Below are 15,400 nucleotides of genomic sequence, written 5' to 3'. Positions count from 1 at the left end.
CTGTTCTACCATTTTTGTTAGGTTAAAGTAGTAAGGTGCCTAAGACTTTTGCACAGTCCTGCATACATTCACATTTTATTAAGCATATATTAGCATTTTAGTATTGTTTTTTACCACTTCGCCCAAAACATTTTTTATTCCAACAGCACACTGTGTTTCAGTGGAATGAATTGGTACCCATTAACAATGTATGATGATAATGGATAAAAATCCACCAAGTCATTACTGCTAAGACATTGCACCCTGGTACTTTTTGTCACAGAGTACATTTACATTTACAGCATTTGGCAGACGCCCTTATCCAGAGCGACGTACATAAGTGCTTAAATCTCTAACATTGAATACATTGATGCTGGTTCACTAGGTTACATACTTAAGATACCATGACTTTAAAACATTTGTTCAAAGTTACAATGAAAGTTTTTTTTTTTTAATGCAAAAGATAAGGAAAGAAGTGCTAGTTGAAGTGTTTCCTGAATAAGTAGGTCTTCAACCGCCGCTTGAAAATAGCCAGTGACTCAGCTGTCCGGACCTCTAGGGGAAGTTCATTCCACCACCTTGGTGCCAGAACAGAGAAGAGTCTTGTAGTATACTTGCCTCTTACCCTGAGAGATGGTGGAACCAGTCGAGCAGTGCTGGTAGATCGGAGGTTACGGGGTGCAGTGCGAGGAATAATGAGGGCTTTGAGGTAAGAGGGAGCTGGTCCATTCTTGGCTTTGTAGGCCAGCATCAGTGTTTTGAATCGGATGCGTGCAGCTACCGGAAGCCAGTGGAGGGATTGCAGCAACGGGGTGGTATGCGAGAACTTTGGCAGGTTGAAAACAAGCCGGGCAGCTGCATTTTGGATCATTTGCAGAGGATGGATTGCGTTCATAGGTAGACCTGCCAGCAGTGCATTGCAGTAATCCAGTCTAGAAATGACAAGAGACTGAACAATTACCTGAGCAGTCTGTGTGGACAAAAATGGCTGAATTCTTCTAATGTTGTAGAGAAGAAACCGACATGAGCGAGTCACATTAGCAACATGAGAGGAAAAAGACAGTTGATTGTCCATGGTTACCCCTAGGTTGCGAGCTGTGGCTGAAGGGGAGATCAGATCTTTGTGCAAGGATATAGCAAGATCGTGACCTGGGGATGAATCACCTGGGATGAACAGCAGTTCGGTTTTGCTAGGATTGAGCTTTAACTGATGAGCAGTCATCCATGATGAAATTTCTGCCAGACATGCTGAAATCCGGTCAGAAGCTGTGGCATCTGAGGGTGGGAAAGAGAAGATAAGTTGTGTATCATCAGCATAGCAGTGGTAAGAGAACCCGTGTGATGAAATAACTTCACCAAGAGAGTGAGTATACAGGGAGAAAAGAAGAGGACCAAGTACTGAGCACAGTGGGACGCCAGTGGAGAGTCTGCATGAAGCAGATGTCACTCCCCTCCATGTTACCTGATACGAGAGTACAGGTGGTATTCAGAATGATAGTCAGCTTTATGCATTTCCATCACAAAATACACAGCTGCATCATTTTGAATTAAAATAATAAGTAGTTCTCCAAACTCAGTGGACTCACCATTTTTCAACACAAGGAAAAGACCCTTTTTATATGACATACCTCTGTACATTATGTCTGTGGATACACAAGTATTAACTTCTGAAAAGCTAAACTCTCGCACTGCATGTTTAATTGATTCACTGTAAAGGTTGGGGGAAAAAAGTGCAACCGTTTTTGACATGCAGAAGCTGACTGCATCCTAGCCCAGCTCAAAGATATGCTTGAAACATCTGATGTCTTTCAGATAGGCAGATGTTTTTAAAGTTTTTCAAATGCCTGGCACATCTCTTGAAATAGCTGTGTTTGCTTTCGAATCGCATTGTCCACAATCTAACCAAAAGGCCAAATTTAAAAATTAGTGCTGGATAGTGCATCAAAAAGTGATGTTTTGGTTTTAGTGGACTCTCCGGAAATAAAGACTTTCTTGATTCCAAGTATTCTTGGATTAGAATGTCAAGATAAGCTACCTGTGCTGATGAAATCTTTTGTGCACAAATCAAATCAACAATATCTTTAAGCTGGAGAGTTTGCAGCCACACATTATCATCTGGATTTTGCACTTTGTCACCAATTAAAACAGGAAGCAACCTTAAGAAATTCCAATTCTGAACAGCTTGTCCGGAAAGCTTGGGCACCTCTGAGTTGACAGCACATGGCTTTGTATTTAAACTGCTTGATGTGTCTGTTCAAAATTGGATATGTAAGCCACTGCCTATTTTTAATGAAATACTTCAAGAACAATGCAATGTCATAGGCTAAGACACCCTCAAAAATGTCATGGCCTAAACAAGGTGGGAGACCAAGCTGGCAAACATGAAAAGATTTCAGAGTATTAAAAATAGAATTTACCTTTATTCCTTTGCTTCCTTGACAGTCTATAGTTTGTTGATCACATACAGCAGAATCGTAACTTTCAGGGGTGCGATGTGGACCAAAAACACTTGGGTCATCACTTTGAAATTCATGTCGTGTGATTTCACAGTATCGGAAAAAGGATTGAGAGTGACTGAAATTTTCAGTAAACCCACCAATGCTGTGTGAACCCAAATTATCACCAGCGAAACAATACAGAGCACCTTTGACCGTTTCACTGCATACAGTTATTCCGTTTTTCTGAGAAAACCTTCGCACTTCCAAACCGTTTAAGATCATTCTCAGCACATAACAAGACAAGTGACATGTTATCAGTATTGGACCATACATGAGGAGGTAAATTAACTACTGAAAGATAATACAATGCAACTACTTTGTGCTTTTTCTTAGCAGAACCAAGTGGATTGACAATTTCAAAAGCATCCTGGTAAAGAATTACTTTTAGGCATTTTGGATTTTCATGGAAGAAATGGTTGCACTTAAAGTTTTTGCCATCACTTATGTCACAAAATAATCTGAGTCTGTTTTACAAGATGTTTGTGACACTGAATACTTCCATAATTCTGATTTCAATAGATTGCTTAAAGTTTGTATCACAGGTATGTAGTATGCAAACCTTTATGTCATATTTTCATCATTACCTAATGGCACTTTCTTAGGCTCTATGTATTGGAACATTTTTTTTAAATGTTTGAGCCCTTGAATATGTTGTTCTCAGTGGTCCCTGATGACAGAAAGAGAACAGGTCTGAATTCTTTACACATTCACAGACTTTCCTAACAATATCATCTGTTAGACATTTTTATCATTCAAAAGTGAATGTAGTTTACTTAAAATGTAATCCTGTCCCAACTCGTGTACATTCTGCATCTCTTCAACAATTGTCTGTATCGTTGAAGCCGGAAGCAGAAGCTACCCTTGCAATTTTAGGTACAATAAACACAGAGTCCTAAGTAAGGACTCACTGAAATTCTGTGGCAATTTACTGGCTTCATGTGTTGCATCATTCGAGCTCTGGGAAGCATCTTCACATGCAATGGCAGAGGAAGACTGAAAAAAGCTTCCCTGTAAATGTCACTTATGCTACCACTCGAACATGCTCTGTTTCCTGGACATATTAGCAGGAAACTATGATTTATTACATTTTTTTACAACCTGTTACAGGACACACCACAGGTCGCAACTCCACTATATGCTGTTTTAAGTGGTGTACAAGTTCTTAAACTGTGTGAAACTGATGGTCACACAACGACATGGCACATTTCAAATCTGAAACAAAGGTTCTGGGAGCAACAGAGGGTTCAGACTCATTGTGGTGCCGATAGAAATGAGCTTTAAAAGTCGCGTAAGTGCAAAATGTCCGCTTACAGTCATCACTAACACACTTAAAAAAAACAATGGGGTTTGTTCCTATGAACTCTACAATGCAGCACATAACCCCTCAACGTATCTAGTAGTTTGCTGCAAAATCCAATTTTTTAATCATACAAAAAATAAAGTAGTTTCCACACTTCTCTGGGGCACCACTATTCAGCATTAAAGGTAAAAATTGAACGATTTTATCGTTACATATAAAACCCACAATCTAAGTCAACATATTTATTATGATGACAAAATATGGCCTCTGTCACAAACAGTTGTTTGTATGGTGAAGTCTCTCAAGGTCTAAGAAAAATAACTTTTCTCTTGCCAGTGCAGACAGAACTCCATGTGCTTAACGGCTTGTTAACTGCTTCAAGATGGCTGCTTCCGCCATGATCAGGAATCAGGTCTAATGCTGACTGGACGAGGCAGAGTTCATCAATTTAAATTCCTACACAAGACGTGAATTTATGCGGGAATGTAAATTTTTATATGAGAAATGATTATCGTTACATATAAAATTGCCTTAAGACTTTATAAATATTACTAAATGGAAAAACAACAGATACTTTTTTTTATTTGAAATTTAATATAACAAATGGCAGACTGATGATGCTATGAGACCTAGGCTATGATACAAATGACGCATAACTATTTGGAAGACAAATACAAATGGACAAATATAAAATGTATGCAATACACCACTACACCACTACTTCATATATATATATATATATCTTAAATATATAATTTTTTTTACACTTTAAAACAAGCCTAAACTGATATATTGTTAAATTGTTCAGACATGTAACATGTTTTTTTTAAAACATTTATATTACTAGAATTTTGTTGTACTTATTTTATCTCTAAATATAACATATAAAAAATATAACATTATTTTATCTGTAATAATTTTAGTATTTTAACACTGTCATTTAGTAGTTTTAACTGCATTCTACCGCTTTCTGAAATACTGAAAATAGTTTTTTCTATTTAATTTACAAAAAGCTGTAAATTTTACCCAAAATATATATTATTTTAATGCATACTTTTTGTAAAATGTATTATTTTGTTTGGTTGAGAAATTCACAAACCATTACTGTAAATTGAACACAGTTTAATTGTTTTTCACTGTACAAAAATTTTATGTTGTTATTTTACAAAAATTTTACAAAAATTCACAGTTAGAACCGTGTGCGAGCGCTACAAGGTTCGCTCTTGAACAGTGGGTCAGACGGGGACATCTAGACATCTGGAAAGTGAAAGTGAAAGTGACGTGACATACGGCTAAGTAAGGTGACCCATACTCAGAATTCGTTCTCTGCATTTGACCCATCCAAAGTGCACACACACAGCAGTGAACACACACCCGGAGCAGTGGGCACCCATTTATGCTGCAGTTGGGGGGTTCGGTGAGACTCACAAATCCACCACAACTTGCTATGTCGGGTTCTGTGGGGCTTGCAATTAGCTTTTCAAAATTCTTCTCTGACAAATTACAGTTAATCACTGCATCCATTGCCAAAAACACTCCTCATGTACGTGATTCAGATGTTCATTTAATGTTTGCTGATTCAGCTCATCCTACAAACTCTCTCTCTGCTTTCACTTTAACTACTCCAATTGCCATACGCGATTTAATTGCGAAGTTAAATTCCACATCCTGCCAACTTGATCCTATACCTACTGTTCTGCTTAAGTTGTGTGTCCCTGATGTTGCACCCTTTGTAACACATATGATTAACTGTAGTCTGTCGTCTGGCGTTGTTCCAGCAGATCTAAAAATGGCTGTGGTGACGCCAATTCTTAAAAAATCAGGCCTAGACCACCTAAACATGGACAATTACAGACCAATATCCAACTTACCATTCATAAGCAAAGTCCTTGAAAGGGTTGTTGCTTCGCAATTGCGGTCATATTTGGATAAAAATGGCCTTTTTGAACCTTTTCAGTCTGGTTTTCGTCCAGCACACAGCACTGAAACGGCTCTTCTCCGGGTGGTTAATGACATTCTTCGGTCCATGGATGCTGGGCTGATAAACATCTTACTGCTTCTTGATTTAAGCGCTGCTTTTGACACAGTCTGCCATGATTTAATGATCTCTAGGCTTTCTGACATTGGCATCACTGGCTCTGCACTTTCTTGGCTCATTTCCTACATTAGTGACAGAAAGTATTACATCACTATACAAGGGTTTAGATCTGCTACTGCTTCACTCACACAGGGTGTTCCTCAAGGTTCGGTTCTTGGCCCACTATTATTTATCATTTACATATATCCACTCGGTGACATCATACGCAAGCATGGACTTCAGTTCCACTGCTATGCAGACGATATTCAAATCTACCTCACCACCAGCTCCAATGCTCCATCTCTGCCTGACTCACTCACAGCATGTATCAGGGACATTAAATATTGGATGTCCCGGAATTTTTTTAAATTGAATGATAAAAAAACTGAGATATTATTGATTGGTTCTATTGCCACAGTCAAAACGATGAACCAGTCTTTTGATGTTCATGGAACTCACATTAAGCCTTCGTCATCGATCCGAAACCTTGGAGTTTTATTCGATTCAAATCTATCTTTTGGCCCTCACATTTCTTCTCTTGTTAAAAACTCTTTTTTCCATCTTCGTAATATTGCTCGTCTCCGATCTTCTCTCACCATAGCTGATACTGAAACCTTAATTCATGCACTAATCACTTCACGTCTGGACTATTGCAATGCCTTATTTCTTGGTCTTCCAAAAAAACGTCTCGCAAGATTACAGTATGTTCCAAACTCAGCAGCAAGAGTTCTCACCTTAACTAGGCGCTCTGCTCACATTACTCCACTGCTTCATGACCTTCACTGGCTACCTGTAGCATCACGTATACACTTTAAGGTATTGCTTCTAACGTTCAAAGCATTAAATGGTCTTGCTCCCCAATATCTGGCTGACCTACTTTCCCCTTACCGCCCTGTCCGGTCCCTTAGATCAGCTGAACTTGGTTTGTTGTCCATCCCTCCTTTCCGTCTGTCTACTGTTGGTGGAAGGTCATTTAGTATAAATGCTCCTCAATTATGGAATTCGCTGCCTCCTACACTACGAAACATCACATCTGTGGGTGCATTTAAGTCCCAGTTAAAATCATATCTATTTAACAAGCATTTCGGATAATGCAATTATATGTATTATGTGTGGTGTATATGTAAGTGTCTGTATGTACTGTATTTGTGAAATGTAAAGCGACCTTGAGCTATGGAAAGGCGCTAGATAAATAAAACTTCTTCTTCTTCTTCTTCTTCTTCTTCTTCTTCTTCTTCTTCTTCTTCTTCGGTGCCTTGCTCAAGGGCACCTCAGTCGTGGCCAGCCCGAAACTCGAACCCACAACCTTAGGATTACGAGTCAGACTCTCTAACCATTAAGGCCCGCCTACACAGCTGGAAGAAGACTCCAACTGACTAAAGAAGATTTATGCGAAGATAAGTTTTATTTATCAGATCGAGTTTATCAGAGTTCAAGAGAACTCTGATTGCTTTTTTATTTTCATTTATATCTATCTTTTTACTATAATGAAATGTATTTTTAGAAGTAAGAATGTTATTATATTATATTTGATTATATAGTTATGTCACCCTGTATAATTAAAGGGCAATTTAGAAATGACTCATTTAACGCTCCTTGATGCACAATGTTTTGAAACTATTAGAATATGACTTCCTGGTACAAATCACAGAGCGTGCCTTGAACGGTTGGAAAAAGGTCAACCACTATATTGTGTGTACCGCGCTGTGCCTTGGAAATTGTTGAAAAAAGAGTATATAAGCTTTCCTGCTTTTAGGAAAGGTGTGCATTCTACTATAGGCAAACTTACATCAGAGAACAAATGCAGGATAACACTTAGATAGTGTTTCTTGGTTGGTTACTATCTTTGCATTTTAATTACTTTTACTTATGCTATAATTGTTTGATTATTTGAAGTAGATATAATTTGTAATTTCATTTTATTTTCTTTACATATATTACATACACTTGCATTATATTGCTTTCAATAAAAACAAGGTCTCCATTGTGAGGACCCTTAAAAGACAAGAAGGTCTAAGTCTGATTCCTTTGTCTAAATTTTAAACAATAGACTAGGTAGAAGAACTTAAATCAGAATCAGGTTTATTGGCCAAGTGTGTTGACACACACAAGGATTCGGTTCCAGCTGTTTGTGACTCTCAAAAGTACAGACATAAATAACACTATACTATACAAGATAATACAGACTATACAAGACAATGCAGATTTGATACAATAGATATTATGAGTATTAAATATGAATACAGAATATATGACTGATCAGTTATGTACATAAACTGTGGGAAGTACATGGTAGCGCAAATAACATTATTGTGTATTATTATGCTTTTTGTACAATATACAGCAGCAGTAGTGTGTGCAATATATACAGATGATGTGATGACTGACAGTCCTGATAATGCAACACTTATAGATATGAAGCAGTGAATATAATTATGGTGAGTTGTTAATCAGGGAGATTGTCTGGGGAAAGAAACTGTTCCTGTGTCTGGGAGTTTTAGTAAACAAAGTTCTTTAGCCCCTGACAGAAGGGAGGAGCTGAAAGAGGTTGTGTCCAGGGTGCGAAGTGGATCCTTTGAAGAAGCTGAGGCTTTGAAGGACAACCCACTCTAAGGTATAACCAGGCTTGATCTACACTGTCTGCTGTGATAGCAGCTTACTCGTGCAAAACGTAGGATGCACTCCTTAGTGTGTCTGTCGAAGCTTTGTTTAGGCAGGACAGGAACATTTGTCACTAAGGGACACACAGGTCGGTACAATTATTATCATTTTAAAATGATTATTTTATAATGGATTAAATGTGCATTTATAGTGTAATTATATGGCCAGATACAGTGGCTTTGATGAGGAATTATTATAAATTTCCACAGTAAAATTGCTTTATCTTAACTAAGACCATGCTGAAATGATACACCAAACATCCAACATAAACCCATTAACTTCCTAATTATTTTAAGATATTAAGATAAGTCATAAAAACAAAACTTCAAAACTCCCTCAAATGTAATCACCTGCTTCTACATGTTTAATAGCTGCACTTCAGTATCATTCATTTATTAATGCAGTTTTTATTCCCTAATTTTTATATCTAAAATAAACACGCTGATACTTTAACTGTGTTTCTGTAAAGAACATCTGTATTAAATAACACGTATTATTGAATAAAGTGTGTAATAGATCTGTGTTGATCTTTCAGTAATTTGTTTTAGTAAAACAATTAGAAAAGTGAAGAAAGCTTTTCTTTCCTCTTTCTCCACTTCTCCAAAACTGCTCCCTCTTTATAATAATACACCCCTCCAGACTGTCACATGGTTCAGTCACACGCTGGAATCGACCCAGTGTATCAGTGTTCCAGCAGCTCCTATAGCTGCTGATGGCTTGGATAAAACGTGCACGCTTTACGCACACCAAAGATTGTAACACACTGCCCCCACCTGGTGATAGCCCAAAACGCATTTACAACATTGGCTCCTACAATCAGTGATGAGGCCATCAATTGAGGCAGGTTCCCGCCTCCCCTACGCCCCACCTCCAAACAGTCTCCTGTTTCTCTCTATATAAACCCTGATACTTTAACTGTGTTTCTGTAAAGAACATATGGATTAAATGCAGTTTTAAAACGAAAGAACAGATTTAATCTATTATAACTTTATAATCTTTACTTAAAGAGAAAGAGAAAAGAGAGATAAATATACTGTGGTGTTTATTGTGTAGTTTGTGACTAACAGTCTTTACTAAAATAATGAGAAGAAGAAAGTAAAAGATTCACTGTTAATGACGGGGACAAAAGAACCTCATAAACTTTATCTAATTCACACTGAATCACAGGAAATGTTCTTCTGTCTCTGAGGTAAATCTGAGTTTTTAATTTTCTCCCTCAGCAGTTTTATTAAGAGCTGTGTGTGAAATCAGTCAGCTGTTCTGTCACTTTTATTTATAACGTGTCTCTGTTTGTTTGTTTCAGAAAATCTGCCAAAACTCCACAAGAGTCTTCCAGACATCATGTCCCTCCTTTATATTTCCATCTTATGGGTCTGTGCCTTTGTGGGTGAGTGACCAGGTTCTACAACACCAACAAGACAGAAGTGTCCTTCTATTGAATCAAATATCACAACAATGTTTTGTCAAATGTTACAAATCCTGTAGATTGTAATGTTTCTCCCACAGACAGTGCAGAATCTCTGGTTACTGTATCAGCTCAAGTGGGTTCCACAGTCATCCTGCCATGTAACCTGACTGAAGAGTTCAAACAAACACCAGTTATTAGGTGGCAGTTCAATAAAGACACTGTGTTTGAGAGAAGCAGTAATGGTACATATTCAGGTTCAGGATATAAAGGACGTGTGGATGTTCCTGTGGACGAGCTGCGTAAAGGAAACTGTTCCCTGGTGTTGAGGAACGTCAGATTTACTGATGACCAAATCTACAAATCCTTTATAATGGTGCATGGGGACACTAATAACACTACGGATGCAAAAGAAATTAACAGTGTTACACTCTCAGTCTATGGTGAGTAAAGTGTTCAGTGTAAAATATTGACTAATTATAGAAGTCACAGTGTCTCAGATAACAGAGCTGGAAATAAGGAACAATAACAACATCTATTATAGAGAGGAATCAATACTTTATTTAGAGTTAACAGATGATGTGTTAGATACACATTAGAAAATACACAAATACAGACATAAATAAGACACAGACAATATTTTGTTTGATCTCGCAAATTAGTTACAATCTCCCGGAATCTAGAGCGATCGCGACATGTGCGACAGAGAGGGAGGGGGAGCGAGAGACATCGCATGTGAGCGTCATTAAACACAAGTAAGACAGAGAGCATCCTGATTGGCCTGGATAGTATAAGACACATTTTCAGGGCTTTCAAGTTTTGAAGGCAGGCAAGCGTGCCATATCCCGCACGTAAAAGTGTCACCGTGTCTTACAAGCGTTAAACAGTGATGCACGCTGTAAAGTTTGTAACAGTGACTTCAGCATTGCCCATGGCGGGGTAAATGATTGTAAAAAACGTGTTGACGTGACTTCAACATGTTTCATTTCATCTTCAGCTTCAGCTTATATAAATAGTAAAAGTGATCTACATATTTTAATATAATTAACAAATAATTGGGTAACACTTTACAATAAGGTTCATTAGTTAACATTAGTTTACTACGTTAGTTAACATGAACTAATAATGAACTGCACTTATAAAGCATTTATTTATCTTTGTTAATGTTAATTTGAACATTTACTAATACATTATTCAAATCTTTTAACATTAGTTAATGCACTGTGAAGTACCATGATAAACACATAAATAGCTGTATTTTTATTAATTAACTAGTCCTTTTTTTCCTGTGGGGTTCAGAATACCCCCCGGAAATGACATTTTGCAGGTTGGGATGTCTGTAAAGGTGGAAACACAACAAACTTGTTTCACCACTTGAATATTCCGATATTCTGTCAGCACTGATATTTTACCTCATTTAATTTAACTGTTAGTTAAGTTTTTATAGCATTTCTATTTTATTTTTTATAAGAAGTTTACATTTTGAAGGTTTGTTTGCATTGCTGCTGTTTGTTTACATTTGTACTTAAAATTTTAGGTCAATTTTATTAGGAGACAATATTGTGCAGGCTCCTGATAAATTACAAGGATAAATTACTTTAGTTAGGGTTAAACTGGTGTTAAGGAGTTATGTTACACAGGGAAAACACTACCAACTCGTACCAAGGATACATTTGTGCTCTGTGATTGTCACTAATACACTATAATGCTGATGCTGCCATTTTATTAGATTTAAACTTCAGTGGAGGTAGTCTGTCATCAATGACGGCTCATGGGATGGAATATGCCCTTTATTTTGTTTGCAATAATAAATGCTGCCAGCTGCAATTGCCAATAAAATGTTGTTCCATATTTTTTCTATACTGTCATAAATATCATTATCGAAAATATTCTTGAAATATCCTGATACAGTGGTACCCCGCTTATCGACTTTAATCCATTCCTTAAAACCAGTCGAAATGCGAAAAGGTCGAAGAGCGAATGTAATTATCCCATAAGAAATAATGGATACCCAATTAATCCTTTCCCGACCTCCAACGATACCCAATAATTAACAATATTTGCCCCGTTTTTAGCAGTATTAATACTAAATAATACATAAAATAGTACAGGTACATAAATAATATTGTATATAATTGTCACGGTCGGCGCACCTGTGATGGATGCTGGGAGGTGTAGTCCGGAAGCGACTAATGTTGCCGGTTGGAGAGCGGAGCAGGTGCGCCGACCGTGACAATAATACAGTAAAAAGTATGAATTAAAGTAACAAAACAAAAAAAATATTGTACTGTACTTACTCGTTGTCAGGGTTCAGCACGGACTTTCGGCCACATGTGTTTGTTGTCATTCCTCGTCACGTGTCTGCCCCGCCTTCGTCTGCTCCTCCCTGTCACCACCCCTGCTCCTCATTGTGTCATTATTGTCCTGTGTATAAATGTGAGCCGCGTTGCCGATGGCACCGCGGATTCAGTAATTATGTTTTACCCTTCGTCATGTCTAGTCATTGTTTAGTGCTCGTCATTGTATTTTACTGTATTTGTCTATCATTTATTAAACCCCACTCCTTTGAAGCTATCCTGTGTACGGGTCCGCCTCCTTCCTCCTCTGGTTGTGACACTAGTTAAAAAAAAGGACTTTACACTTTAAACAAAGTATTGTATATACAATATACACACACTAAATTGTATATTGACCGATAAAAAACACTATTGTTCACAAACCGAAGTTTAATTTACGATAGATGCTCTCTCCACGAAGGCTGAGGCGAGACTGGGAAGATCCTTCCCCTCACAAATTTTGGTCGAAAAACTGTTCACTAAGCGAAAAGGTCGATGTCCGAGCCGGTCGATAAGTGGGGTACTGTATAATTTTGAGGCTATATCGCTCACCCCTTATATAAGTTCCTAACATCAGATCATTTCCTAAAAGGTTTTTCTCTGTCTCTGAAGCTCTTCAGATATCAGCTCCAGTGGGTTCCACAGCTGTCTTGCCATGTGATTGGAGTCATCTGTTCATCAAAACACCTTACGTTAAGTGGTTTATCGATAAGAAGACTGTGTTTGAGCGAAAGGGTAACAATTCACATCAGGGTGAAGGATATGAGGATCGTGTGGACGTTCCTGAGAACGAGCTGCTTAAAGGAAAATGTTCCCTGGTGATGAAGAACATCAGTGTTAGTGATACAGGAATCTACAGCAGCTCCATGTTAATTACAGACTCACAGAAATCTGTCTTGGTCCAGAAGGTTAAACTGTCAGTTGTTGGTAAGTGGATTAATCTCAGATGATACTGAGTACGACACATATCAGTACACAAAGTTTAAAATTTTAGATTTTAATGACATGACAAGGGGGTGTGTCTAAAGTACAGGGCTTTTCGTAATCTGGTGTGAGTTCCAGTTCAAAACATCTCTTATTGTTCCTGGATAAACTTTAATAAAACACTTCATATTATTATAGCAGCACAACACTGATTATTATTTAAGGATCAGTGATGACATCATCTGCATGTATGGCTGAAAAACACTGAACAATATCAGTAAATGTAGTCTGATGTTTGATAGATTTTTTTTGAGGACACGTTTTCCTCAGCACTGTACTGATATCTCTGTGTGGTTTAATGTGTGTTTTAGAGGACATTGTTAATGAGACTTGTTCTTCATCAGATGATTCAGACTCGCACCAGACTAGACGGAAAAACTGGATTATTTTATATGTTATGATCGTAATCATCATCATCATCATCATCATCATCTGTGTGTCGGTGTACTACAAGGTGAAAGGTAAAACTGGTTAAAATTGTTATTTTTACATTTTGTGGTAATTGTGTTTAACATGTGTCTAAGTTTATTGTCTAATTATAATTTTGAAATATTTATCTTATGTTTCTGAAAACGGAAAATCATCACACATCATCAGGTCTCAGACGTGCCACCAACTCCACTGAACAGGTACAAAAACATTCAAAATAAATAAATAAATAACCAATTATTTATTTCTTTTCTTTTCTTTTTTATCTCTCTTGAACTTTGGCATTTTTTACATGGTATAAAGTTGTTTATTTCACCACCTTCTCGTCTACTTTCCTCTCTCTGATGGTCTGCCCTGATCTCATCATGGATTTCAGATCATCTTAAACTTCATCCCTGAGCTACTGAGCTGATGTTCATCTCTGGAGCTTCATCACCATGTCAGGATCTTCTGATTTACTGCAGAACTCTCAGATCACACATCATGGACCATCAGTTACTCTTCTATCTAACCTGACTTGGTCTTGGTCACGTGATGTTACACTAAATAATGAACTGTGAAGGGCAGGAATTTTTACATTTATATTTTTTTGTTGTTTTATTTTGATGTTGTTTGTTGTGTTTACATTGCAGCAGTGGACACAGTATGTACAATGGCTGAAGTCATGTGTAGGAACTTTATACAGTTGTATGCAAAAGTTTTGGAACCCCTGACAATTTCAAATATTTGGGTGTCAGCAATTTCATTTTGATTTATCAAATAACTGAAGGACACTAAAGTAATATTTCAGTAGTGAAATGAGGTTTATTGGATTAACAGAATGCACAATATGCATCAAAACTAAATTAGACAGGTCCATAAATTTGGGCACCCCAACAGAAGAATCACATCAATATTTATTAGAGCCTACTTTAACAGAAATAACAGCCTCTAGACGCTTCCTATAGCCTGTAATGAGAGTCTGGATGAATGTATTTTGGACCGTTCCTCCTTACAGAACATCTCCAGTTTAGTTAGGTTTGATGGTTGCAGAGCTGGACAGCCTGCTTCAAATCACCCCATGGATGTTCAATGATATTCAGGTCTGGGGACTGGGATGGCAGAACATTCCAGAACTTTGTACTTGTTCCTCTGCATAAATGCCCCAGTAGATTTTGAGCAGTGTTTTGGGTCATTGTCTTGTTGAAATATACAGCCCTGGTGTAACTTCAACTTTGTGACATTCTCAAGAATCTGCTGATATACAGTGGAATCCATGCGACCCTCAACTTTACCCAGATTTCCATTACAGGCACTGGCCACACAGCCCCACAGCATGATGGAACCTCCACCATATTTTTACTGTGGGTAGCAAGTGTTTTTCTTGGAATGCTGTGTTCTTTTGCCGCCATGCATAATGCCCCTTGTTACGACCAAATAACTCAATCTTTGTTTCATCGCTCCACAGCACCTTATTCCAAAATGAAGCTGGTTTGACCAAATGTGCGTTTGCAGACCTCAAGCGACTCAGTTTGTGGCATGTGTGCAGAAAAGGCTTCTTCCGCATCGCTCTCCCATACAGCTTCACCATGTGTAAAGTGTGCTGAATTGTTGAACGATGCACAGTGACACCATCTGCAGCAAGTTGATGTTGTAGGTCTTAGGAGGTGGTCTGTGGACTGTTTTTGACCATTCTCACCATCCTTCACCTCTCCAATATTTTACGTGGTCTTCCATTTCCTCACTATGTTC

At 37.8% G+C, this 15,400-nt stretch overlaps 1 protein-coding gene across 1 annotated transcript in view; it reads left to right on the top strand.

The window, feature by feature from the left end:
* Window positions 1–14,446, top strand: part of LOC113638173 — a 67,199-nt gene extending 52,753 nt beyond the window's left edge. Inside the window, exons 3-7 of the mRNA XM_047819976.1 lie at window positions 10,022–10,363; window positions 12,869–13,183; window positions 13,585–13,701; window positions 13,838–13,869; window positions 14,046–14,446. Coding sequence (XP_047675932.1) covers window positions 10,022–10,363; window positions 12,869–13,183; window positions 13,585–13,701; window positions 13,838–13,869; window positions 14,046–14,081 — 842 coding nt within the window. The 3' untranslated portion in view covers window positions 14,082–14,446. The remainder of the gene's footprint in view (window positions 1–10,021; window positions 10,364–12,868; window positions 13,184–13,584; window positions 13,702–13,837; window positions 13,870–14,045) is intronic.
* The last annotated feature ends 954 nt before the right edge of the window (window positions 14,447–15,400 follow it).

This window comes from Tachysurus fulvidraco, chromosome 10 (genome assembly GCF_022655615.1).
Source record: "Tachysurus fulvidraco isolate hzauxx_2018 chromosome 10, HZAU_PFXX_2.0, whole genome shotgun sequence".
Lineage (NCBI taxonomy): Eukaryota > Metazoa > Chordata > Actinopteri > Siluriformes > Bagridae > Tachysurus > Tachysurus fulvidraco.
The sequence above is the reverse complement of the archived record's forward strand: the minus strand, read 5'-3'. Positions and strand labels throughout refer to the sequence as shown.